The following is a 25,405-nucleotide window of genomic DNA, read 5'->3' on the forward strand; positions in this document are numbered from 1 at the left end:
CCTATACAACTGTTCAAATTTCCATAATGATTACAGTGATGCTACGAAATGACCTGGGCAAAGGTAGGTACTTGCTTTTTTATATTCTCAAAGTACTTCCTCTATTACAGCAGTTATACTTCTATATAATTGTTTGCATAGATTAATACAAACATATGCTGTCTACAAGACACATACTTTAAAATCAAAAAACAGGGATCCCTGGGTGGCTCAGCGGTTTGGCGCCTGCCTTTGGCCCAGGGCGCGATCCTGGAGTCCTGGGATCGAGTCCCACATTGGGCTCCCGGCATGGTGCCTGCTTCTCCCTCTGCCTGTGTCTCTGCCTCTCTTTCTCTTTCTCTGTGTCTATAATAAATAAATAAATAAATAAATAAATAAATAAATAAATAAATAAATAAATAAATATTAAATAAATAAATAAAGTCTTTAAAAAATAAATAAAATTAAATCAAAAAGACAAGGAGGTTAAAAGGATGAAAAAGATGTATCATGCAAAGCAGTAACCAAAAGACAGCTGGAATAGCTAGCTACACTAATATCAGGCAAAAGACTTTTTTTTTAAGATTTTATTTATTAAAAAAAAAAAATTATTTATTTATTCAGGAGAGACCCAGAGACATAGGCAGAGGGAGAAGCAGGCTCCCCATGGGTAGCCCGAGGCAGGACTCCATCCCAGGACCCCAGGATCATGCTAAAGGGAGATGCTCAACCACTGAGCCACCCAGACGTGATCCAGGCAAAGGACTTAAATACAGAATGTGAAGAAAAGTACCAGGACAAACAAATTAAAACAGACATTAATTACTGGCTACACTCTAAAATCACTGACTCCAGGACCCCAACCCCCAAGGACTCTAAATTTATTGGTGAGTGTGGTTAAGTCCCAGGCATCAGTATTTTTCAAATGGATTCCCCACGTGATTCTAACATGCAGCTAGAAAGAGTTAATTAAATCACCTGACTATAATAAAGGTTGAAAACCACTAAAACTGGACACCTGGGTGGCTCAGCGGTTTATCATCTGCCATTGAATCAGGGAGTGATCCCCGGGTCCCAGGATCGAGTTCCACTTCGGGCTTCCTGCGTGGAGCCTGCTTTTCCCTCTGCCTATGTTTGCCTCCCTCTCTCTCTCTCTCTCTCTCTCTCTCTCTCATGAATAAACAAAATCAGGAAAGAAAAAAGGAAAGGAAAGGAAAAAGGGAAGGGAAGGGCAGGAAAAAGGAAAGGAAACCACTAAAGAAAAAAATAAGACCACTTCTTCATTTAGGGTATATGAAAGTCTAACAGTAGGGAACAAACCCTGGAGGCTTTTGCTGACACACTACACAAAACTTTGCAGCTACAGGAAAAGAAATCTTAATTCAAAATGATTCAAGAAGAGAATTATTTCCAAGTCTGAGAAAGGCTAGGGTTGTCCTAAGCAATGACAATCAGGTAAAGGACTGTGTTCAAGAGATTCATCAACTGCACCTATGAAGTTTTATTTCTTTACTTTTAATATATTTCAGTATCCAACTAAAATAGTATACCTTTTATAATAATGCTTACACTAATAAAATTGGTACTTTTAAAAGTAAAAAAGCATAAATGAGTAGTAAAGTATGCTATAAACTGACTCAGAAGCCTAACTGTTCAAATTGTTGCTCAGTGTTCAGACCAAGACCATGATACGGAGGATCACATTGCAATCCTAAAATCATACCTGAGGGGACAGACAGCACAGCGAGTGGTTAAGAGCTAGGGCACTGAAGCCAAATTTACCAAGTTTTAAATCCCTAAACATCATTAACTATCTCTATATGAAATGTTCCTCCAACACTTTAATACTGTTAGGTAAGTTACTTTACTTCTCTCTAAGACTTAGTTGCTTTATCTGTAAAGAGAAAATACTAACTGTAACAGAGTAGTTATAAGGATTAAGAAGATTTCTTAATATTTATAGAAGATTTCACTGTAGAGCCTGGCTCAACAATAACTGTAAAATTATTACTCATGAAATCTTAAAAATAAATAAATAAATAAATAAATAAATAAATAAATAAATAAATGGGACACCTGGGTGGCTCAGTGGTTGAGTGCCTGCCTTCCGCTCGGGGTGTGATCCTGGAGTTCCAGGATGGAGTCCCACATCAGGCTCCCTGCAAGGAGCCTGCTTCTCCCTCTGCCTATGTCTCTGACTCTCTGTTTCTCATGAATAAATAAATAAAATCTTAAAAACATATATATAACTAATGGCACTTATGTAACCTAGAAAATTATGTTAGAGGGACGCCTGGGTGGTTCAGTGATTGAGCAGCCGCCTTCAGCCCAGGGTGTGATCCTGAAGTCCTAGGATGGAGTCCCACATTGGGCTCCCTGCATGGAGCCTGCCTCTCTCTGCCTGTGTCTCTGCCTCTCTCGGTGTGTGTCTCTCATGAATAAATAAACAAATAAATAAAATCTTAAAAAAAAAGAGAAAATTATGTTAGAGACCATATACTCCAAAGATCCTCATTTTTGTATTTACATAATTAATTTTTGTTTCTAAAAAAGACAGAAATGGAGAAGATAATTAAGGTTGAAAAGGGAGGTCCGAAATATGGGAAAATGGGCAGGAAAATGGATAAATAGTTATCACCATAAATCAAACCAGATAAGCACAGAAGATAAAAGATTATAAAATGATAAGGCCATGAAGATGGAAAGAAAGACAAACCAGAAGATCACTCAAAATTTATAGGACCAAAAAAAAAAATCTCTAAAATGAAGAATGTTAGGAATGTCTGGGTTCAGATGCAGACCCAAGTTAGCACTACTAGAGATGGCTTCTTTCACGGTTTTAATAAACTACAGCTTGGCAGGCCTTTAATGCGAATATAAATTAAACTCCATTGTATTTCTTATTAGACAAATTCTTGGGCAGCCTGGGTGGCTCAGCGATTTAGCGCCGCCTTCAGCCCAGGGTCTGATTCTGAGACCCAGGATGGAGTCCCACATCAGGCTCCCTGTGCGGGGCCTGCTTCTCCCTCTGCCTGTGTCTCTCATTAATAATAAATAAATAAAATCTTTAAAAACAAAACAAATTCTCCAATGTGTTACAATCTTGCTATATCTCCAAAACCCAAACACCAAAAGCAAGTTACAATTTGAAATAACTCATTCTGGGGGATCCCTGGATGGCTCAGCGGTTTAGCACCTGCCTTTGGCCCAGGGCATGATCCTGGAGTCTTGAGATTGAGTCCTGCGTCGGGCTCCCTGCATGGGGCCTGCTTCTCCCTCTGCCTGTGTCTCTGCCCCTCTGTCTCTCTCTCTGTGTCCCTCATGAATAAATAAATAAAATCTTAAAAAAAAAAAGAAAGAACTCATTCTAATTTTTTCCCTAAAAATTTTTTTAATATTTAAACATTGAGGAAATGGCAATTACATTTATTTGCAGAGTCAACTGTGAGGATGCTCAGGACAAAAGGAATAAAAATATCAAAATAAACTCTCTGACGAGTGCCTGGCTGACTGTCAATAGGCAGAGCATGAGACTGTTGATCTCAGAGTCCTGAGTTAAAGTTCCCATGTTGGCTTACTTAATTTACATAAATAAATAAAATTCCCTAACATATCCAGCATTCTAAGTGCCAAAGCTTTATAAACACTATGCACTTTGCCTGTGAAACTGACTAATGCTCAAAACACACAATTTCACCCTAGTAAGCAAGGTATTCTCTAGAATGTTCTCCCCCAACCCTCTGTTCCGAGTAACCTATTTTAAGTACTACATTCAATAAATATATTCTTTCCCATCTAAGTAGATGGCATCTCCATTTACCCAACCTTATCCTAACCAACAACTGAGGGCTCTACCTCCAAATGAGATCTTAAAACCAGCCCACCTGGGTGAGACTCTGAGGCCAGTATAACAGCAATATTACATTTTTCTTATCATTACTGTCAATTACTATGTCACTTGGTCCCCATCCCAGCCTTGCAGTATGACAATTAGGCAGAGGAAGCCATGGATATCCTTGAAAGAAATTACTTCAATGTAATGTCCTCACCCTGTTAACAGAAAAGCTTTTAGATTCACCTAAGAGTAACAGTTAAAGAATTGTGTGTCGAATTAGATAAATATTGAGGAAACTACTACTGTATTATTTTCATTCACAGGACACTCTAGGCACTAAATCTGTATTATTCTAGTTCTAAACAGTTCTCAAACCTGGAGACAATCATTCAATCCCTTCACTGGAACAGGGACCAGCACTCTTCCTGTGAAGGGGCAAACAAAACTGTAGCTCATGAAGGCCATATGTTCTCTGTCACAATCACTTGCTTCTGACACTTTAGTGTGTAAGCAGCCTTAGACAATATGTAAACAAATTAGCATGGCTGTGCACCAATAAAACTTTATTTACAAAAACAATCAATGTGCCAGATTTGGCCTACAGCTACAGTTTGCTCACCCCTGCATTAGACTATCGCAGACTAGGTCATAACTTCCAATTACATGCATTCTTTATTTTTTTAAAGATTTATCTATTTTAGAGAAAGTGCATGTGTGCAGGAGTGTGTGAGTGGGGGAGGGACATAGGAGGAGGGAGAGGAGTAGACACCTAACTGAGCACATAGTCCTACACAGGGCTCGATCTCATGACCCTGAGACCTGGACCTGAGCCAAAATTAAGAGTCTGTTGCTTAACTGACTGAGCTACCCAGGCATCCCTACATGCAATCATCTTACATACAGTATTACATCTAATGGGATGTGAAATCTGATTACTTCAAGTGTTAGCACTAACCAGTATGCCAATTACTTCCAACTAGCAATGGAAAGAATCTCATTCTCATATGTTGGACAAATGTTTAAGAGTTCACGTAAGATTCAATTGTAAAAAACATTTAGAATAGAACACAGTCCTATAATGAACTGGGAAACAACTATTCATTTCATAAACATTTATTCTTGCCTTCAAGGAGTTTATTCTCTTGGGGTGCTTAGATGGCTCAGTCAGTTAAGCCTCTGATTCTTGATTTGGCTTAGATCATGATCTTAGGGGGTTGTTGAGATCAAGCCCTGAGTGGGCTCCACTCTGGGCATGGAGCCTGCTGAAAATCCACTTTCCCCCTTTTTGTGCCCCATCCCCCCTCCTCTAAAAAAAAAACCCCAAAATAAGAAAATGAAGTTTACAGTCTTGTAGGCTAGGCTGTGAGTGCAAAAGGTGTTTACAAGTACTGTTCTATAAAATCTACAAAGAGCTCATTGGGGTGAGGTGGCAAAGTGGTTAATTTAACTTGAAGAAGAAGCAGGAAAAATTTCACAGAGCACCTGATGCTTAAAGAGCAGATTAATGGTGGGTAGTACAGTGAGCAGGCATGGGAAGATTGGGAGTCAATATTCAACTCAAGTAGGAGGATAAGGAAAAGGTATAAAGATATGCAATAATCTTTTGTATCTATAGAAATCTACAAGCAGTTCAGTATGACTAAAACAATAGCAACAATGATAGAAAACTGAAGCTGAATATAAAAGAGGATAAAGAGGGATCCCTGGGTGGCGCAGCGGTTTGGCGCCTGCCTTTGGCCCAGGGCGTGATCCTGGAGACCCGGGATCGAATCCCACGTCAGGCTACCGTGCATGTAGCCTGCTTCTCCCTCTGCCTGTGTCTCTGCCTCTCTCTCTCTCTCTCTGTGACTATCATAAATAAATAAAATTAAAAAAAAAAAAAGAGGATAAAGAAATAGACTCAAGATTTGGAACAAAGTAGAAAGTATGCCAAAGGTTAAAGAGTAAGATGGTTCCTCAGTTTCAGACAGGGTGTCTTGAGTGGATGATGGTAATAATCACCGTGAGAGGTAATTTATAATTAAAAGCAAATAAAGGAAGCAAAACAATTTTCCTTTTATAAAAAGCCTTAGAAGACTTCTTTTGAACTTAAAAAAAAATAACTGATATATAACATCATATTAGTTTCAGGTGAACAAATGATTCAGTATTTGTATATAATGCAAAATGATCACTCAACAAACCTAGTTAACATTCATCACCACACAGTTACAAATTTTTTTCTTCTGATGAGAGCTTTTCTCTTAGCAATTTTCCATTATACAAAACATCATTAAATATAGTCATCAAACTGTACATTATATCCCCATGACTTATTTATTTTATAATTGGAAGTTTGTACCTTTTGACCACCTTCATCCATTTTCACTTTTTGATAGACTACTTTTAAATATATATATTTTTGATTATTACCAAAGTAGTACATAATTAGTACAAGAAATGTGAAAAAGAAAAAAGAAAAACCTATAATCCTATCATTCAGAATATGATTAAGATAAACATATACAAATATAGGGGAGAAGGCATAGATAGAATAAACACAAAGCAAAACTTTTACATTAAAAGGTCATGAAAATATACATCATTACAAAGTGCACATATTACTTGTCCATATAATTTTTTTAAAAACCCAACTTATTGCTTCATTGTCTATCTTTGCCAGTAAACTATGACCTCCATAAAGGCAAGATCTTCTCTTTTTCATTAATGTATCCACAGGGTATAAGTGTGCCTGGCACATAGTAGATAATCAATTACCGTTTGTTGAAAGAACAATTTTTAGATGAAGCCCCAGATTACTCTCTCAAGCAGTATTTAATACTATAAAAATTCTAACACAAAAAGAAAATAGAACACACACCGACACCTTTAATAATGGGATCTACCATACAGAAAAGCAAAACAAAACAAAAAATACCAAGGCATAACATAGTAAGATTATATACACTGGGGCACCTGGGTGGCTCAGTCCATTAAGCATCTGCCTTTGGCTCCAGTCATGATCCCGGGGTCCTGGGATCAAGTTCCAAGTTATGCTCCCTGCTCAAAAGGGATGGGGCGGGGAGGGGGGGGAATCTGCTCTCTCTCTGCCCTTTGCCCCCTGCTTGTGATCTCTCACTATCTTTCTCAAGTAAATAAATAAGATATTTTTAAAAATATCTTATTTATTTATTCATGAGACATAGAGAGAGAGGCAGAGACAACAGGCAGAGGGAGAAGCAGGCTCCACGCAGGGAGCCTGATATGGGACTCGATCCTAGGACTCCAGGATCACACCCTGGGCAGAAGGCAGGCGCTCAACCGCTGAGCTACCCGGGCATCCAATAAATACAATATTTTTAAAAAGAGAAAGATTATATTCATCAGGAAGAGAGCCAAAGAAATTTTCTTTTTTTTTCTTTTTTTTTTTTAATATTTTTTTTAAATTTTTTTTATTTATTTATGATAGTCACAGAGAGAGAGAGAGGCAGAGACACAGGCAGAGGGAGAAGCAGGCTCCATGCACCGGGAGCCTGATGTGGGATTCGATCCCGGGTCTCCAGGATTGCGCCCTGGGCCAAAGGCAGGCGCCAAACCGCTGTGCCACCCAGGGATCCCGAGAGCCAAAGAAATTTTCTTAAATACAGGAACACACACAAACATCTTCCTTGAATAGGAGTCAGGTTAAAATGTACTTTGGGTCTGAACTGTTCTTACTTTTCCACACTGCATGTGGTTGTACATCTCACCATAAAATTGTCACAGAGATATTTTTAGTCTATTAATTTATAGGCTAGAATTCATAGACTATTACTACACTTGATAAAATCTCAGAGAAAAAAATTAGCCTCTGAATGGTGACTTTAAGTTAAGCTCAACTTAGCTACTTCTTACTAGATTAGAAAATCCTTAAAAGAAAGCTCAGGTTTAATGTGTTTTTAAAAAATAATCCCCACAGCATTTACTGTACTTAGCATACAGCAGATATTCAATACACATATTAAGTAAATGAATAACTAATAAATGCTTAACTTTTAAACAGAGATTTTAAAACAGATAAATTTCAAGGGAAACGTCTTAGCAATTAAAAAATAAGTGAGTCAATTTGCACTAACAAGCCCAATTTTGCCAGAAAAATCCTCTGTCTGGAACAATATCAGCAAACTCCCTCCAGACCTCCACAACTTTTGGATACCTCCACTCTGTTAATATACCAAAAATTATGTAAAAGAAATACATTTCTCTCTTTCCTTCTAATAAATGTCTAAAGACCATTTCTTTATTCAAAAAACAGAAGAGCCCAAACTGGACATTTTCAATTAAAACAGGTTCTGGTTCCTGCAATCTACCACTGTGGATCGACATAACTCTTGGCATGTGCACCAGTAAGATCTTTTGCTTAAAGCAACAGATGGTTAGCTTCAGTTATGGTAAAGTCATCTTTCTACTTTGTAGAATTCACCTAAAAACAACTGTCACACAATTCAGTTAGCACCAGTAGGAGTTCCAGTCATAACTCCAGTTATATATGAAAGGTATACTCTTTTGTACTTGACATTTGACTGTAAGAGCTGTACATTGAATCATTTAAAAATGAGAAAAAAAAAACACGAAACTAAAAGTGCACTAGTAAAATAAAATCTTAAATATAATTCAAACTAAAAATTAATGAGTCAACTCATTTAATACCATATAAATAACTCAATCATAGTACCAACTAGGGGAATTGTAAGACATTATCCACACATACCTTATTAGACTGTTATTAGATATCATTAACTTTTCAACCAATACCTATACAAAGACTACCTTTAAAGAATGAAAAAGTTCATTTTCCTCTTGAAAAAGACACATGGGAGCCTTGGCTGTTGGTAATCTCACAAAGTCAATGTCCATTTTCACTTGTATCCATACCTTCCATTCATCCAATTGTAGTCAAGAAGAAGATGGGGAGGTCCATGCATAGCATAGAACTAGGGGGGCAAAAGTAGATTGTGAGGGAGTGGGGATCAACCAACATCTTCAGGGGCGCCTGGCTGGCTCAGACAGTGGAGCAACTAACTCTTGGTTCAGGCCCCACCTTGGGTGTAGAGATTCCTTTGAAAAAAAAAATTTTTTGAACACTTTAGCCGGCACACCCTTTTCCTATTCTAACTTAAACCAACAAGAAATCTAATTTTTTTTCTTGATGGTTTCAGCACACAGGTGGACTCTGAAAAGAATGGCCTGAATAGCACCAATGGGTTGCTACATACACTTGAAATCAATCTCTGCACCTGGGTTTTCTTCTCTACAAAATAAAGTCAAAATGGACATAGTACTCCTTTCTTTCCGGTCACAAAACTCAGTGATAGTCTCTAAAGCACAAGTTTCCAAACTAACACCCTCAGTATTTCAGTAACTTTTTTAACAACAGCAGGACGCAAAGAAACACTAACAGCTTCACTTATCAAGTTGTTAGTAGCAACTTGAAAAACTGATCTACCTTAGCTGAAAAAAAAGTTTTTACTTCATTCTTAAATAATCACAATTACTTACTTACCTACAGAATGCATATTATGGTTAGGCAATATGAACAACTTCTCAAACCTTGGAATCAAACTGGACACTGCTATTCTTATTTCCTATTTCTCACTGATTTTCATGCAGCATTTACATTTTGTCACAGTAACCCCACCAAAACCCAACTTCACAAAGGTACATCACCCAAAGGAACTTAGCACAATCTAAGGTTCAAATCAGGAACTGTGTAAAGCTAGTAGTTTTCCTGGCAACCAAGAGATATCAAGTCCTGCTATCTGTTCCTTGAACATTTAAACAACCACATAGCACCTCTGTAAGTTGGTGGCAATACCTTGAGGTATCTCAGTGTAGTGTAGGAAACATGGCCCTGTGGCAAGGTATAATTTTGTGGCTTTGGACTCAGATCTAGGTTAGAAATCAGATTTTAGGGGTGCTGGGTGGCTCAGTTGGTTAAGCATCTGACTCTTGATTTCAGCTCAGGTCTTGATCTCAGGGTCTCAGGATGAGGCCCAAGTTAAGCTCCATGCTCAGCAGGGATTCTCTCCCTCTGCCCCTACCCTCCCCCCCACACCCAAGCAAGCACTCTTGAGCTCTCTCCCTTCCTCTAAATAAATCTTTTAAAAAATCAGATTTGGGAACCCTGGGTGGTGCAGCGGTTTAGCGCCTGCCTTTGGCCCAGGGCGCGATCCTGGAGACCCGGGATCGAATCCCACGTCGGGCTCCCGGTGCATGGAGCCTGCTTCTCCCTCTGTCTGTGTCTCTGCCTCTCTCTCTCTCTCTCTGTGACTATCATAAATAAATAAAAAAAAAAATTTAAAAAATCAGATTTTACCAATAACTATATATCATCTTGGGCACTGGGCAACTAAAGCAATCTCTTAAACCTTAGTTTCTATGCCTGCCAAAAAGAATTAATAGTACCAACCTCAAAGAACAAAGAATGAAATGATGTTTGTACATAGTAAATACTCAATATATCATTCAAACTTAAATTTAATAATTTCCTCTCTAGGGGATGAAAGAAGAATTCTAAGCTAAAGCCACAATGCCAAATAAAAACTTATCAACAAATTTTTAGGGAAATGATCATAAAGTGCTCAAACAAGGAATATAGAGAACTACAGTTTCCTCCAAAGGATGCCATAATATTGCTATACCTATGACAAAAAGTGAGTAGGTAAAAGGTTTTAAACAGTTTAACTCACAAGAATATACTTTCAAAAGCACCTCTGGGACACCTGGGTGGCTCAGTGGTTGAGTGTCTGCCTTTGGCTCAGGTTGTGATCCCCGAATCTTGGGACAGTCTCTTGGGACAGAGTCCCGCATCAGGCTCCCCATAGGGAGCCTGATTCTCCGTGTCTCTCATGAATAAATAAATAAAATTAAAAAAAAAAAAAGCACCTTTTAACGGATAATCACACTAGGAAAAACCAAAAGTTTTATAAATTAGGATTTTTTAAGCAGCACTAAGAACTGCCTTCTAAAAATGCTCATTTATATAGAGCAAAACTCAATTGATTATAACAAAGATTTTTCCCAAAGAGCATAATAGCTAAATATAATACCTCTGCTCATATCCCTATTCTCACATGTTAAAAATTTAACATCTTTAATAAAATTTGTAATACAAGAATACTGCAAGAGCTTGGTTTATGAAAGGATTTTTGAAATATTTCATTTGATCCTCAGATATTATCTCTACTCAAGAGACAAGGTCTATAGAAATTAAATAATTTGCTCTACAACTTATATAATACTGTTCTGTGCTAAAACTCATGTCTCATGTCTCTTAACTCTGTTTTTTTTTTTTAAATCTTAACTCTTTCTAGTACACAACTCCTTTCCAAAAAGATTCAGTTCAAATTTTGTTAGTTGGACTAGAATTGCTTCATCCAACTGTTATAAGTAAGTTAACCATCATCAAAGGCCTGAAAATCTTTTCCCTGCACAGTAATGGCATTTCACCTGCACAGACTTTTCATTTGACAAGTCTGTTGAACTGTATAACATTACTTAATAATTATTCTTAGATCACATTATGTGAAGATCCATTATTATAGATGCAAATGCCAATTATAGATGCTTTACCAATGGTAATGCACTGGCTGAGCCCCCTGGTATAATCTCTCTGCCCAGAATATTTCTCAGTTTTCACTTAGCTGGTGGCCATTGCTCAACTCTAGATAGAGAGGAGGTAACATGAACTATTAAACTGACCTTGATATTTTTTCTTCTAAAGCCAAATGCAACAGCCGAAATACTTAAAAGGAATGGAAGACAAGAAAACTTGTATACCACCCAGAATACAATGCCATCACAGGTCTATACCTGCCTTTCAACTTGGTCCCAGCAAATTCCAATTTGCCAGCAATCCTTTTCCCCAAATTTCTCTCAGATACGTATATTAGTATCACTTCCAAAACTATCCTAAACACAGCTTACTAAGGCATTCTACTTCATAGTGACTACTACTATAAAACTTGAATGTAAATGCAATTTGGTAATAAAATAACTATACTGGGAAGCTTAACTTTTAAAGAAATGCTGCAGGAAGTCTTTATTTAATGTAATTTATCACTCCTATTTTACACGACATTAAAAAACTACTCTTTTAGGGACGCCTGCGTGGCTTAGTGGTTGGGTGCCTCCCTTCCACCCAGGGCGTGATCCTGGAGTCCCGGGATCAAAACTGCTTCCGGCTCCCTGCATAGAGCCTGCTTCTCTCTATGCCTGTGTCTCTCCCTCTATCTCTCTACGTCTCTCATGAATAAATAAATAAAATCTTTTAAAAAGAAAAAAACTACTCTTTTAGAGGGGCCTCGGTGGCTCAGTTGGTTAAATGTCTGCCTTAGGCTCAGGTCATGATCCCCGGGGGACTGAGATAGGGATAGAGCCCCATCCTCCTCAACAGGGAGCCTGCTCTCCCTCTCTCTCTCTCTCTCTCTCTCTCTCTCGGCCCCTCCGTCTGCTTGTGCGCGTACTCTTTCTCTCAAATTAATAATAAAAACTACCCTTTCATATGCCACAGTTTGTTAAGGGCAGAAAGAGATTTGGGCTGTAGATAAGAAAAAATATAGGCCTGTACAGTAAGTGCTGTATTAATCTGAGTCTTTGGTAGCCACAACATCATCTTCACTATAGCTAATATTTTGAAAACTTCACACCTGGAGCCCTTCTAGCAATGTAAATACATTCTGTTAAACTTCTTCACTTCCACGGAGAATTGAAAAAGCAACCTTGTTTTCTTAGAAAGGAAACAGCTATCTGTCTTATACAAAAACTACGTTAGCAACCTAATACGAACCAAAAAAAAAAAAAAAAACCTATTTAGGAAACGTCTCTTTTCCAGCTAAGGGCTGTTTCCAGATAAAGGCAATGCTCAGACACAGGGGGTAAAAACACACACAAAAAAACCCCCAGAAAAACAAAAGGCCTTCTTAAGAGAAGAAATATGCCAGGAAAGGAGAGGCATGGATGAGGAATAAATAAGGGGTGAAATGTACGCGATCAGTGTAAGGGGAGGCAGCAGGCACAGCGCTAAGATGCTCCGGGAAAGAACCAGCAGCAGCAGCAGCAGCAGCAGCAGGAGCAGCAGCAGCAGCAGCAGCAGGAAGTTTCAATGGGGCCGGGCAGAGCATGCGCCCTGCACCCGCGCGGTGGCCTTATGTGGAAGGAGCACCACTTGCGAACACCAATAATAGACCAGCAGCACCAGAGAGAGAAACATGAGCAACAAGCACCTTCTTCAACTGTTTCCCCCTCCGTCTGAGCCCCTCCTCCAGCCTACATACTAACCACCCCACCCCACCCTGCAAATGGGAGGACGACTTCTTCCCCTAAGCCTCGCTGCCACGATGAAGGGGGAAGGGATTAGAAAAGTGGGGAGATGCTTTTCTATTATTTGGGGGGAGGTGGGGAGAAGGAGGAGGAAAACTATGGGGGAGGAAAAATTAACCCTGTAGCCTCCAAAGTGGAGAAGCTGAACCGACTTCGACCCCCAAAGCAAGAATGGAGGAGGACCCCCCCACCCGCTCCCATGAGGGAGGAGCAAACCTCCCTACCCCGAGGAAGGAGTTTTGGGGGTTAAACCGGCCCTCGAGGGGAAGGGAAGAGAGACGCGAGCGACTCTCTCGGGGGAGTTCCCACTAGAGGGAGGGAGGGCTGAAGTGTCCGCTGGCCCCCGCCCACCCAGGTGGAGGGAGAGAAAGGGGCGCCCCGAGAAGATGAGCCCAGCCTCCCCCGAGATGGTGGGGAGGATGGTGGGAGGAGGGGAAGAAGCAAGGGAGGGGAGGAGGAGAAAAGCGCAAAGCTGGCCGGAACCTGCGCTCCCCTTCCCCCGCCACCCAGGGGGAGAAGGGGTGGAGGACCGGCCCCTGCGGCCGGGAAACAGTCCCAGGGGCGGCCGGCCAGCACAATGACCGCTCCACGCCCCCAGCCCACACCTAAGCCGCGACGCCCCCACCTCCGCTCGGCGCCGGGCCCAGTGGCCCTAGGGGGTCTCGGCCCCGCCTCCCCGCTGCCCAAGACCCTGGGGGCTGGGCGGAGAGGCCGGGCCGGCCGGAGCTGCGCCCCGGGGGAAGGACAGAGCCGCGGAGGCCCGGGATGTCCGTGAAGAGCAGGGCGAAGGAGCGTGCCAGGGCCGCTTCCCGCCGGGCGTTCGGGCCCCTCGCTTACCTTCTCCACTGCCGACGTCCGGCGGCGGCGCCTGCAGCACCCGCTCCAGCTCGGGAAACGGCAACTCGGGCAGGTCGAGCAGCGGCCCGTAGCGCTCCAAGAAGGAGCAGACTACGGCGAAGTTGGGGCACGAACCCGGGCAGCCCGGAGGAGCCATCGCGGCCGCCGCTGCTGCCGCCGCCGCCATTTTGAACTGGAGGATGGAGGAGGAGGCGATGGGGGCGGTGGAGGGAGTTGGGTTCCGAGGAATGGCAGAGCAGCCTTGCGGACAACAGGAGGCGCTGGTGAGTGAGCTCCCCCGTGGATCCGAGCGTCTCCGGCACGGCGCCGCGATCCCACAATACAACGGCTGCTCGGAGCAGTCGAGAACCGAGTCAGACTGGGGAAAGAGAGGCCCTCCGTGCCTTTCACTTTCCGCCCTCTTTCCGCCCCCCTTTCCCTCCCTCCACTTCGCCCCTCCCACCTTGGGTTTGCCACTGCCTCGTGTGACAGGGGGAATGAAAACAAGGGAAGCGGGGCCGGGAGGAGGACTGGAAGCTGAGGAGGCGGGACTTCTTGGGAACAGTGGCCAATAGGCGGGGGGGGGCGGGGCTTCGGGCGACGACTCGCTGAAAGGCGCTTTCGGGGCGGGGCGAGCGGGGGGAGCGCTCCGCGGAGACGGCCCGAACCGCCAGAGGTGAGAGGTAAAGCGCGGAGCCGTTTGGGATCGCAACTCTCCTGAAGAGAGGCCTTTGGGTGAGTTTTGGGGGGAGTTGAGGGGGGGAACCTCCGGGATCTGAAACCGGGCCACAAGCTCGTGGGGGAAGTTGAGGAGCGTGAATAAGAAGCAGAACAAGGAGAGAAAAGAAAAAAAAAAAGAACAAACCCTACCACGATTCTGAGAGAAGTTTGGAAACGGGAAAGGTAGAGAGGTGCCTTTAATTGGGGGTTGGGAGAGGACCTTTGTGAGGAGAAGTGCCTGCGGAGCATTTGCTGAGGGCTACTGCTGTCTCCTGGGGTACAAGAGCCACAACTGTGCTGGAAAAGAGGGTCTGAGGGCTCGCGGGACAGGAGGCCGAGGAGACGGCTCTGCGAGGATCACCTGTCTGAGGAGTTGGGGCCCTGGTAGGAGGTCACGGTCTGAAGGGGCCAGCTCCTTAGGCAGACCTAGTTATGAGGGGGCAGGGCCCTGCTGTGGTTGCCAGGGGGTGACGGGAAGAGACTCAGGGGAACGAGGATCTGAGGGGACGAGACTTTATAGGGGACCAGGGTCAGAGGGTGGGCTAGGACTCCACTAAGAGGATACGCGACTTGGTGCAAGAGCAAAAAAAATGTTGGAAGACAGGGTCGGCTTCGTTGGGGGCAGCAGTGAGCGTTCTCCCACCAAGAGTCTCAGAAAACCATCAATCATGCAAAGTAGAATGTGCAACTTGGGATGCAAGGTGCGTTATGGTTAGGAGCCTGAGCGTTAGAAGTCGGCCAGACTTGGGTCCTAACAACTGCTTCAGGTCATTGCAGAAGATTCTTCACTTCTTTGAACCTCTGGGAAGCGTGAGTGATAACGGTACTTATAGTGTTGTAACTAGCTATTCACAATAAACTGATCAGCACAATGCCCAGGCACATTCATTGTAACTATTTTTTAAATGTTAGTTACTACTACTGCACAAAGGGATTTCTAAAATTTAGATTGAATTCAGCTATAATTTATACAGTTTACTACCTTGAGCCAGAATTTTCAACGTGCATTTAAAACTTACATACTACCAGGGAGCCTGGGTGAGTCAGTTAGGCATCTGCCTTCAGCTCAGGTCATGATGGGGGCGGGGGTGGGGGGTGGGGGCTGGAATGGAGCCTCCTCATCCTCACCCTGCTCAGCCGGAGGGGGGGGGTCCCGCGGAGTTCCCTGCTCCGCGGGGAGTCTACTTCTCCCTCTCCTTCTGCCTTTTCCCTTCCCCCTACTTGTATTCTCTCTCTCCCTGTCAAGTAAATCTTTTTTTTTAAATGTTAACACTTACAAAAAAAAAAATGTTAACACTTAACATAGCACCTATTTAAGAATTTGAAACAAGGTGTACTGCCAACCAGGTAAAATCGGAAAATTTATTATTAAAGGAAGATAAAGAAATACAGAGTATAGGCAAATAATTGGGAACAGAGAAAATGCTTACAAATACTGAATTTTGTTCTATATTTGTAGGAAAAAACAATGATCTATATCATTCTCACTATCGAAAGAAAAAATATTTTTATCAAGAGAGAAAAAAAATCTAGGGGTGTTTGGGTGGCTCAGTCCATTAAGCCTCCAACTCTTGATTTCAGGATTGTTGAAACTGAGCCTCACTTTAAGCTCTGTGCTGAGCCTGGAGTAGGCTTAAGATTCTCTGGCTCCTTCTCCTTCTGCTCCTCCCCCCTCGTGCTTGTTCTTTCTCTCTCTCTCTCTCTCTCTCTCTCTCACACACACACACACACACAAATAAAAATTTTTAAAAAGAGAAAAACATATATTCTAAGTGGAATTTATAATCTAGAATATTGACTCCTTATCCTGAGTAACACACAAACTCTTTTTTTCCGTTTTTTAAAAGTTTATTTAAATTCAATTAATTAACATATAATATATTATTGGTTTCAAAGGTAGAGGTCAGTGATTCATCAATCTTATATAATACTCAGTGCTCATTACATCAGGTGCCCTTCTTAATGTCCATCACTCAATTATCCCATCCTCCCATCCCATCCCTCTTCCCTCCAGCGACCCTCAATTTGTTTCCTATGATTAGGAGTCTCTTATGGTTTGTCTCCCTCTCTGATTTCGTCTTGTTTTATTTTTTCCTGTCTTCCTTATGATCCTCTGTTTTGTTTCTTAAATTCCACGTGTGAGTGAGATAAACAACTACTGGGCACAGACTCTTTTTAAAGGGAAAAAAATTTTTTTAATTTCTCAAATACTCTGGAAAATTCCATTTTGAGAAATACTGCCATGAGGAGACACCTGGGTGGCTCAGCAGTTAAGCGTCTGCCTTCCGTTCAGGGTGTGATACTGGGGTTTGGGATGAGTCCCGCATTGGACTCCTTGTGGGGAGTCTGCTTCTCCCTCTTTTTTTCTTTTTTTTTTTTTTGCTTCTCTCTCTATGTCTCTGTCTTTCTCTCTGTGTGTGTCTCTCATGAATAAATAAATGAAATCTAAAAAAAAAAAAAAGATATAGTACCATGAGAAAGTAAAGTCAACAATGTGAATGCACTTCATGACACTGAACTATACACTGAAAAATGGTTAAAAGGGTAAGCTTTATGTATATTTTACCACAATAAAAATGTAAAAAACAAAACAAAAAAGGAACTAAAATCTTACTTTAGGAAAATATCTATGGCTGTGAGTTATCATAGCAAAAGAAGTTTTCATTTAATGTGTAGTAAAATACCGTTTTTAAGCAACACTGCTTAAATACATGTCTAAGTTAAAACATTGGTGGAATTCTCAGAGTGCCAAGTATATATCCTTAGATCTGGGGACCTGAAGACCCCAGTTTAAGAAAAATCTAACCTAGAATACATCCTTAACAACAGTTTTACAGAAAGATACAAAAAAAAAAAATCTTGATAAGATTGTTATATAATTCAATCCTTTTAAATAAAAGGCAGATACACAATATTAAACAAAATTACATCTTTGTGAAGCAGAGAAAGAAACTTGTGAATGAACTTTGATAGAACTTTCAACCAAATTAAGTTTTAATTATGTAATTTTGTAACCCTTACCTCCCCTTCCTTTCTGGGTCTTCACTTTCAGCTATTACAGTATCTCACCTCCTGTTCTTCCATGGGCTGTAAAATAACATAGTAAAAGAAAGCCTTATACTATAGTTTTCTTTTCTCAATCCTCACACTGTGATTCAAAGAGGAACTGATAAATAAGGTTAGAGTTTCTGCCTTTTCTAATCCAGATTGGCATGGGAACAAAGTCCTTGGGCGTCAGAAAGTTATATCCGCCCAAAAGATAAATGTTTTACTACAAGATATAGATCATACCTTCACAAGTCTGTTCTTGAAAAGAAAATAAACAACAAACACTCACATTACCACCATCTCTTTTTGCCTTTCAAGGCCAACAAAAGTTGTAGGTTACAAGAGTCTAGTCCCAATTTATGTAGTTAAATAATTGAGTTATATACATCAGGCTAGAATATAAAGATAGAGGAGCTTTAAAGAAAAATCCATAATTAATTTATTGCTACTGCCATCAAGAAGCCTTCAAACAAGAATTAAATTATCTACACACAGTCTAACTTTGTTTAAAGTTCACTTTTTTCTTTCTTTTTTTTTTTTTTTTTAGATTTGTTATTTGAGAGAGAAAGACCGCATGTGTGCACATGGGATGAGGCAAAGGGAGAGAGGAAGAGAAGCACACTCCCCACTGAGCACAGAGCCCAAGCACATGGGGCCCACCTCATGACCCTGAGATCATGACCTGAGGCCAAAATGAGAGTTAAGTCACTCAACCAACTGAGCCACCCAGGCACCACTGAAGTTCACTTTTTTTTTTTTTTTTAAGATTTTATTTATTTATTCATGAGAGACACAGAGAGAGAGGAGCAGAGACACAGCCTGAGGGAGAAGCAGGCTCCCTGCAGAGAGCCCAATGCGGGGACAATCCGGATCCCCTGACTCCAGGATCATGCCCTGAGCCAAAGGCAGACACCCAACCGCTGAGCCATCCAGGCGTCCCTGAAGTTCACTTTTTAAAGAGTTAATACATCTAGATATATTACATGTAAAGAAAAAGCTATTAAGTGTCAACCGAAATAGGAATCAGTGTTCTTCAAGATAGTTTAATAAGAAAAAAATAAAAAATAAATAAAAAATAAAAAAAGAAAGATAAGTGTAATATAACAAGATTTGAACCAGCCATTTTTTGTTCTTTTCCTAATAATTGAATTCTTTGTTGCAGCAGAATTCTACTCATTTAAGAAAGCACTTTTAAATGTGTCTTACTATCTTTTTTCCTTAAGAGTAATACATTAGTCCTCTTTTCTTTTAAAAGAATAGCTGAGACTAATTTCTCTGGTGGAATAAAGATTTTTACTAAAAAAAAGTGTATGTGGGCAGCCCCAGTGGCTCAGTGGTTTAGTGCTGCCTTCAGCCCAGGGCATGATCCTAGAGATCCGGGATCGAGTCCCATGTTGGGCTCCCTGCATAGAGCCTGCTTCTCCCTCTGCCTGTGTCTCTGCCTCTCTCTCTCTCTCTCTCTCTCTCTCTCTCTGTGTGTGTGTGTGTGTCTCTCATGAATAAATAAATAAAATCTTTAAAAAAAATTTTAAAAAGTGTATGCAGGAAACAACTGATATTAAAATGTATTATACCTCATATCGTTGCTATGTGTCTGTATGTTTTAACTTTATTAGATAATTGAGGTCAGGGATCACATTATACAGTTTGGTATCTTGTACAGAAAACACTGATATTCACTAGTGTGCACTAGAAAGTTAAGATTAAGATATCTTAATATCTGTTAAGATACTAAGATACTATACTTACATGCTAATTGCAGAAGAACCCTGTCCTGAGTGAGCCTCCCACGTAATCCCTGGGACATTGGCTTCCCTAGTTTCATTCTAACAACTCCCAGCAACTGAACATTCAATACGGACACATCAGACCCTCTTCTAGCCCTCCACTCCCATTTTGATGTAGCCAGTGCACATGCTGCCCTCATTATTTATTTTGAATGTAGCCCTTGCCTATAGTAATGTTTTTTAAATGAAGGATCATAACCCATTAGTTAGTTTTAAAATTAATTTGGTGGATCAAGACCAAAATTACATTAAAAATGAAAAAAAAAATAGAACAGTACTAAAAAGGGAGGATGCTAAAAAGTGAATAGAAAATAGTGTATTATAAAAAAATAGTGTATCACATATAATAAGGGTATGATAAATATATATATTGCAAAAGTAGATATGAAATATGTATATTTGTAAAGGTGTGTATGTTATGATATAAAATGTATTTGTTGTGATTTAGACAAAGTTTGAAACACATTCCCTTAGCTGTACATGTGGAGGAAAATGAATGAACATCTGGATAAATGAACAAATTTGATCTTTATCATTTGGTAATGACAAAGGAAACGTTGTTGGGTAAAATTTCTGTCTTACCTCCATACTCCTAGATGACATCTAAACAGGACTACAGTAGTTATTATATATTTTTAATTCAGTAAAACTTTATGGTATGTCAGACACATCAGTTTTCCAAGTACCAAGCAGAACTGGGTTGCAGAAGTATTTCTTCAATACTATTAAGATGACATTTGGATATCTGGTGAATCCTTAAGATAAATTGTGTCAAAAAGATTAAAAAAAATAAAAAAAGATAAATTGTGTCAAAATAGTTTAAGTTGCAAGTAAAAGACAAACAGGCTTAAACAATAAAGGAAATATATTACCTTACATCATTGAAAAGATGAGTGGTAGCTCATGCATGAGATATGATCTAATCAGGTCATAACTCTCCTAGGATGTCTGTGTTGCCTTCCTTTGCATGGGCTGAATTTTCAAACTGATTTCCCTCCTGGTACTAACAGTTTCAAGGTACCCTTCTATATTGTATCCATCCCAGCCTCAGTATCTCAGAATTTCCCCCAAAAAAGTCCCTAAACACTGATTGGTATGTCTCAACTCACATATTCAGCCATTCAGCCAGTGTGACCAGTATAGAAAATGAAAGTAGAATGTACTCAATGCATTAGCTTAAGTCAGTGCTTCACTCCTATAGCTAGAGATAAAAAGGTCAATACTTCATTCCTAAAGCTAGGAATGAAACCACAAGGAGTCAATACATCAAAAGCCCTAATAGACATGAAGCAAAAACTGACAGAATTGAAATGAGAAATAGAAAATTCAACAATACTTCTTGGAGACTTCAATACTCTGCTTTCAATAATGGTCATCTAGGACAACTGGAAAGAACGTCAACCAAAAAAAAAAAAAGAAAAAGGCTTGAACAACACTATAAAATAACTAGACCTAACAGACACCTATGGACACTGCACAACAATAGTGAATACATGTTTTATTCAAGTGCACATGGAGAATTCTCCAAGATAAACCATGTGCTAGGGCATAAAAAGGAAGTCTCAACAAATTTAGAAGTGTTGAAATTATGTCAAATATGTTCTTCAAACATGGAATTAGACCAGAATCAAAAACAGAAGAAAATTTGGAAAATTCATTTATAGGTGGATATTAAGTGACACATACCCAAATAAGTAATCAATAGTTCAAAGAAGAAATCTCAAGGAAAACTAGAAATTTTTTTTTTTTTTAAGATTTTATTACCTATTCATGAGAGACACAGAGAGAGAGAGAGAGAAACAGAGACATAGGCAGAAGGAGAAGCAGGCTCCATGCAGGGAGCCTAGCCTGATGGGGGACTTGATCCCAAGACTCCAGGATCATGCTCTGGGCCAAAGGCAGGTGCTAAACTGCTGAGCCACCCAGGGATCCCCTAGAAAATGCTTTTAGATAAATAAAAATGAAAATTTTAGGGGATGCACAAAGCACTACTTAAAGACAAATGTGCAGCTGTATATAAATGCCAGTATTAAAAAAGATAATTTTAGGGCTTCTGGCTGGCTCAGTCCATTGAATGTCTGCCTTTGGCTCAGGTCAAGATCCCAGGATCCTGTTCAGCAGGGAGCCTGCTACTCCCTCTCCTCCCTGTATGTACTTTCTCACTATCTCTGTCGCTATCTTTGTCTCTCTCAAAGTCTTTTAAAAAATTTTAAAACAATTAAAAAGATTATTTCAAATCAATAGGCTAACTTTCCATCTTTAAAAAACTGGAGAAAAGCAAACTAAACATAAAGCAAATGGAAGGAAATAAGGAAGATTAGCATGGGTATTAATGAAATAGAGAAGAGAAAAATAGAGAAGAACAATAAATCCAAAAATTGATTCTTTGAAAATAACCACAAAATTGACACATCTTTAGCTAGACTGGACAAGATGAAAATAAAAAAGTCTAACTAAAATCTGAAATGAACAAGGTGACATCACGATCTACAGTAATTAAAAAAATATATAAAGGAATATTATAAATAACTATATGCCTACAAATTAGATAATCTAAAGGAAATGAACAAATTCCTAGAACACACAAACTATTAAAAAGATTGAATTAGGACTTTGGACCCCATCCTTTTTCCTCCCTGGCCCCTGAAAAAAAAAAAAAAAAAAAAAAGACCAAAAAAGACTAAGAGTGCTAATGCACAGAGAAAAGGCCACATGGGGGGAAAAAAAAAGGAAAAGCAAGGAGGAATCCATCTGCAAGTCAGGAAGAGAATTCCCACTAGACACTAATCCTGCTGGCACCTTCTAATGGACTTCCAGCCTCAAGACTGAGAAAATAAATTTGTTTTTTAAGCCACTCAGTCTGCCATATTTTGTTATGGAAGCTTTAAAAGACTAACACAGAAGTCTTCTCAACACTCATAACAACTCAATATATATCCCTTACACCACTTTTCAAAAGTGACTTCATGTTAAAAAAATTACCTTAAAAAACTGTAGTTATTTGTATATATATGTCGTCTCTCCTCAAGGGTAATATTAGTTCCTAAAAACAGGAATCATGTCTTAAAAATTTGTACTTTCCTCCTATTGCACCTGAAACTGTGTTTATGTACTTTGCTATGTATTTTCAAAATGGATATTCAGTATTTGAAGCTGCAAAATGGATTAGTAGTTATTAATGTTAGGCAGAAGTATTCACTTTATTAATGTGTTTATTTGGAGAATAACATGGTTTAAGGACATATATATAGGTGCCAGATTGACAAGGGGTGTACTGTGGTGGTTAGTTTTATATGTCAACTTGGTTAGACTATAGTACCCAGTTATTCAATCAAATGCTAATCTAAGTGTTGCTGTGATGCTGTTTTGTAGATGTTAACATCTACAATCAATTGACTTTTAAATAAATCAGATTATCCTCAATATTCTTGGTAGGTCTCATCCAATCAGTTGAAAGGCCTTAAAAGCAAAACTGAGGTTTCCTTGAAGAAGAAGAAATAATACATTGTTACTGCAATGACAACTTCTGCCCAAGAGTTAGCAGCCTGCCAACCTACCTACACATTTTGAACTGGCCACTCCACAAATGCATGAGACACTTTCTTGAAGTAAATCTCATAATATGCATAATCTACTGGGTCTGTTTCTCTGTAGAATCTTGACTATTAGAATTAACCTTTTAGTTACTTTACTTATAAATACTAGAATTTCTATGATTCTTTTTTGAAATGTCTCTTTATTGCAATTTTGTATTAAGTTATTGTCATTCTAATTCTTTATATATGCTTTCTTTAGTTCTTTGAATATATTTATAATAAATTTTTTGAAATCTTTGCTAATCAAACATACAGAAACACTCAGATACAGTTTCACTTGATAAGTATGGGTCATATTTTTTTGTTTCTTTGTGTGTCTTTTTTGTTTTTTTTTTAAGATTTTACTTATTTGAGAGAGAAAGAGAGCATGAGCAGGGGGAGGAGCAAAGGGAGGAGAAATAGACTCACTGCTGAACTCATGACCTGAGCTGAAGGCAGACACTTAACAGACTGTTTCTTTGCATGTCTTATAGTTTTTTGTTCAAAACTGATTAGATTATATATTGGAAAAAGTCTGGATTCTGATTTTCCCCCTACAGCGTGTTCTTAGTTTTTTGTACTTAGTCACGTACTTGCCTAGACTAAATCTGTGAATTCTATCTCCCATGTGATGTATGGCCCCTGGGATCTGTTTATAATTTTTATTCATTTTTTTAAAGCTTTTTTTTTTTTTTAAGTAATCTCTACACCTAATGTGGGACTTGAACTCATGACCCTGAGATCAAGAGTAACATGCTCTTCCAATTTAGCCAGCCGGGCGCCCATTTAATTTTTATTCTTAAAAAAAAAAAAAAAAAAAAATTTATTCTTGTTTTTATTTTTAAGCTTGTCTTCCTAGGGGTCTGCTCCATGTTTTAGTATTCAGTCAAAGGAAGATTGTGTTCAAACACCTAAAGCCAATAAGACCTTTACTTTCTAGTGGTGGATCAGTGTGTGCACTGGGGAGTACATTCAATATTCAGACTGTTTTCATGTCTTGCCTGTCTTTTACATTGTTCTAAGTCCTTCTGAGCCATCTTGCTCCTTGATTTTGCATGTGCTGTTGGCTCCACGGGCCCAGAATGTTTGCATGATTTAGGCCCACTTGTTTGTTGTCTTTGATACACACATTCACAGCATTTGGTCCATTCTGGGTATGTGGAGATCTCACCAAGCCCACAATGGCTATGTCAGCTCTGAGAAATTTCTGTTAAATCCCTGCCTACTCTGCAAATCCATTTCTTGCCCCAAACCGGCCCACAGTAGCAAGGAAGCAGAACCACCTGCCATCCATATTTGCTTGCCATTGAAATCACCAATTTAATTTATAATGCTTCTAAATCAATCAATCCTCCTCTGGCCAAAGCAACAAGACTCTTGTTGATTTTCATATCCTGCCTCAGCCAAGTTGAACCTCTGGATCAACTGAACTGATAATGAGGGCCTGATGGTAATCCCAGGCAGGAACAATTAGCCATGTTACTGTTCTCTGAAATTGAATGGTTTTCATAAATAAGCGCTTCTCAGCTTATAGTATGCCTCTTTCATTATTATTTCTATAGTGTCAAGTTATTATTTTGAAAGGTTTGTTCAGCTTTCTACTTGCTTTTTTGGAGAAAGGATGTGTCAACCTCCTCACTCCATCACGCTGAAATAAATCTTTTAATTATATTTCTCAAAAAATATCAAGAATTTCATCCAGAGCCTGAGAAGTAATGTAGTTATCTAGTCCATGGTTAAATGATTCAGGATCCCAAGATTAACATTTTACATAAATGCAAAGATGCTTCTTAACTCATAGGGTTTCAGGGTTTACTGCACTTTGTATATAGTATTCTTTTTTAAAATACATTTTTATATCTAGTGTAGCTCCTATATTTTGGAGTTGTTTCAACTTCATAACTTATTTAACATCTTTTTCTTTTAATTTCAGAGTTCAGTTAAGTTCCTTATGTCCTCCCCTGAAATTGCTTCCCTATCATGGGGGCAAATGAAAGTACAAGGCTCTACTAGAACTTATAAGGACTGCAAAGTGTGGCCAGGGGGAAGTCGGGCTTGGGATTGGAGAGAAACAGGAACTGAGGTAAGCTATTAGTGTTTGGTTGACATTGCATAAGGATGACCAAGTGATTTCCAACCTCCTAAGCCATGAGCAAGTGAAAAGTAACTATTCCTCCTCCCCTTTTGGAGTTTAATGCACATACCATTAACTCACCATTTTAAACTATGCAATTCAAGGGTGGCTCAATTGGTTAGGTGTCTGCCTTCAGCTCAGATTATGATCC

The 25,405-nt window shown here is 39.7% G+C and overlaps 2 protein-coding genes across 6 annotated transcripts in view; one reads left to right on the plus strand and one right to left on the minus strand.

Annotated features, from left to right (window-relative positions):
• RSF1 (remodeling and spacing factor 1) overlaps window positions 1–14,413 on the minus strand; it is a 158,041-nt gene extending 143,628 nt beyond the window's left edge. Inside the window, exon 1 of one of the 2 annotated variants that reach the window (XM_077867175.1) lies at window positions 13,991–14,413. In XM_077867175.1, coding sequence (XP_077723301.1) covers window positions 13,991–14,177 — 187 coding nt within the window. In that variant the 5' untranslated portion in view covers window positions 14,178–14,413. The remainder of the gene's footprint in view (window positions 1–13,990) is intronic. The other variant, XM_077867174.1, reaches the window with a different exon arrangement.
• Window positions 14,130–25,405, plus strand: part of AAMDC (adipogenesis associated Mth938 domain containing) — a 37,706-nt gene continuing 26,430 nt past the window's right edge. The window contains exons 1-3 of one of the 4 annotated variants that reach the window (XM_077867186.1): window positions 14,585–14,725; window positions 22,981–23,153; window positions 25,054–25,203. In XM_077867186.1, the coding sequence (XP_077723312.1) occupies window positions 23,136–23,153; window positions 25,054–25,203 (168 nt within the window). In that variant the 5' untranslated portion in view covers window positions 14,585–14,725; window positions 22,981–23,135. The other 3 variants (XM_077867185.1, XM_077867187.1, XM_077867188.1) reach the window with 3 other exon arrangements.

This window comes from Canis aureus, chromosome 23 (genome assembly GCF_053574225.1).
Source record: "Canis aureus isolate CA01 chromosome 23, VMU_Caureus_v.1.0, whole genome shotgun sequence".
Taxonomy (NCBI): Eukaryota; Metazoa; Chordata; class Mammalia; order Carnivora; family Canidae; genus Canis; species Canis aureus.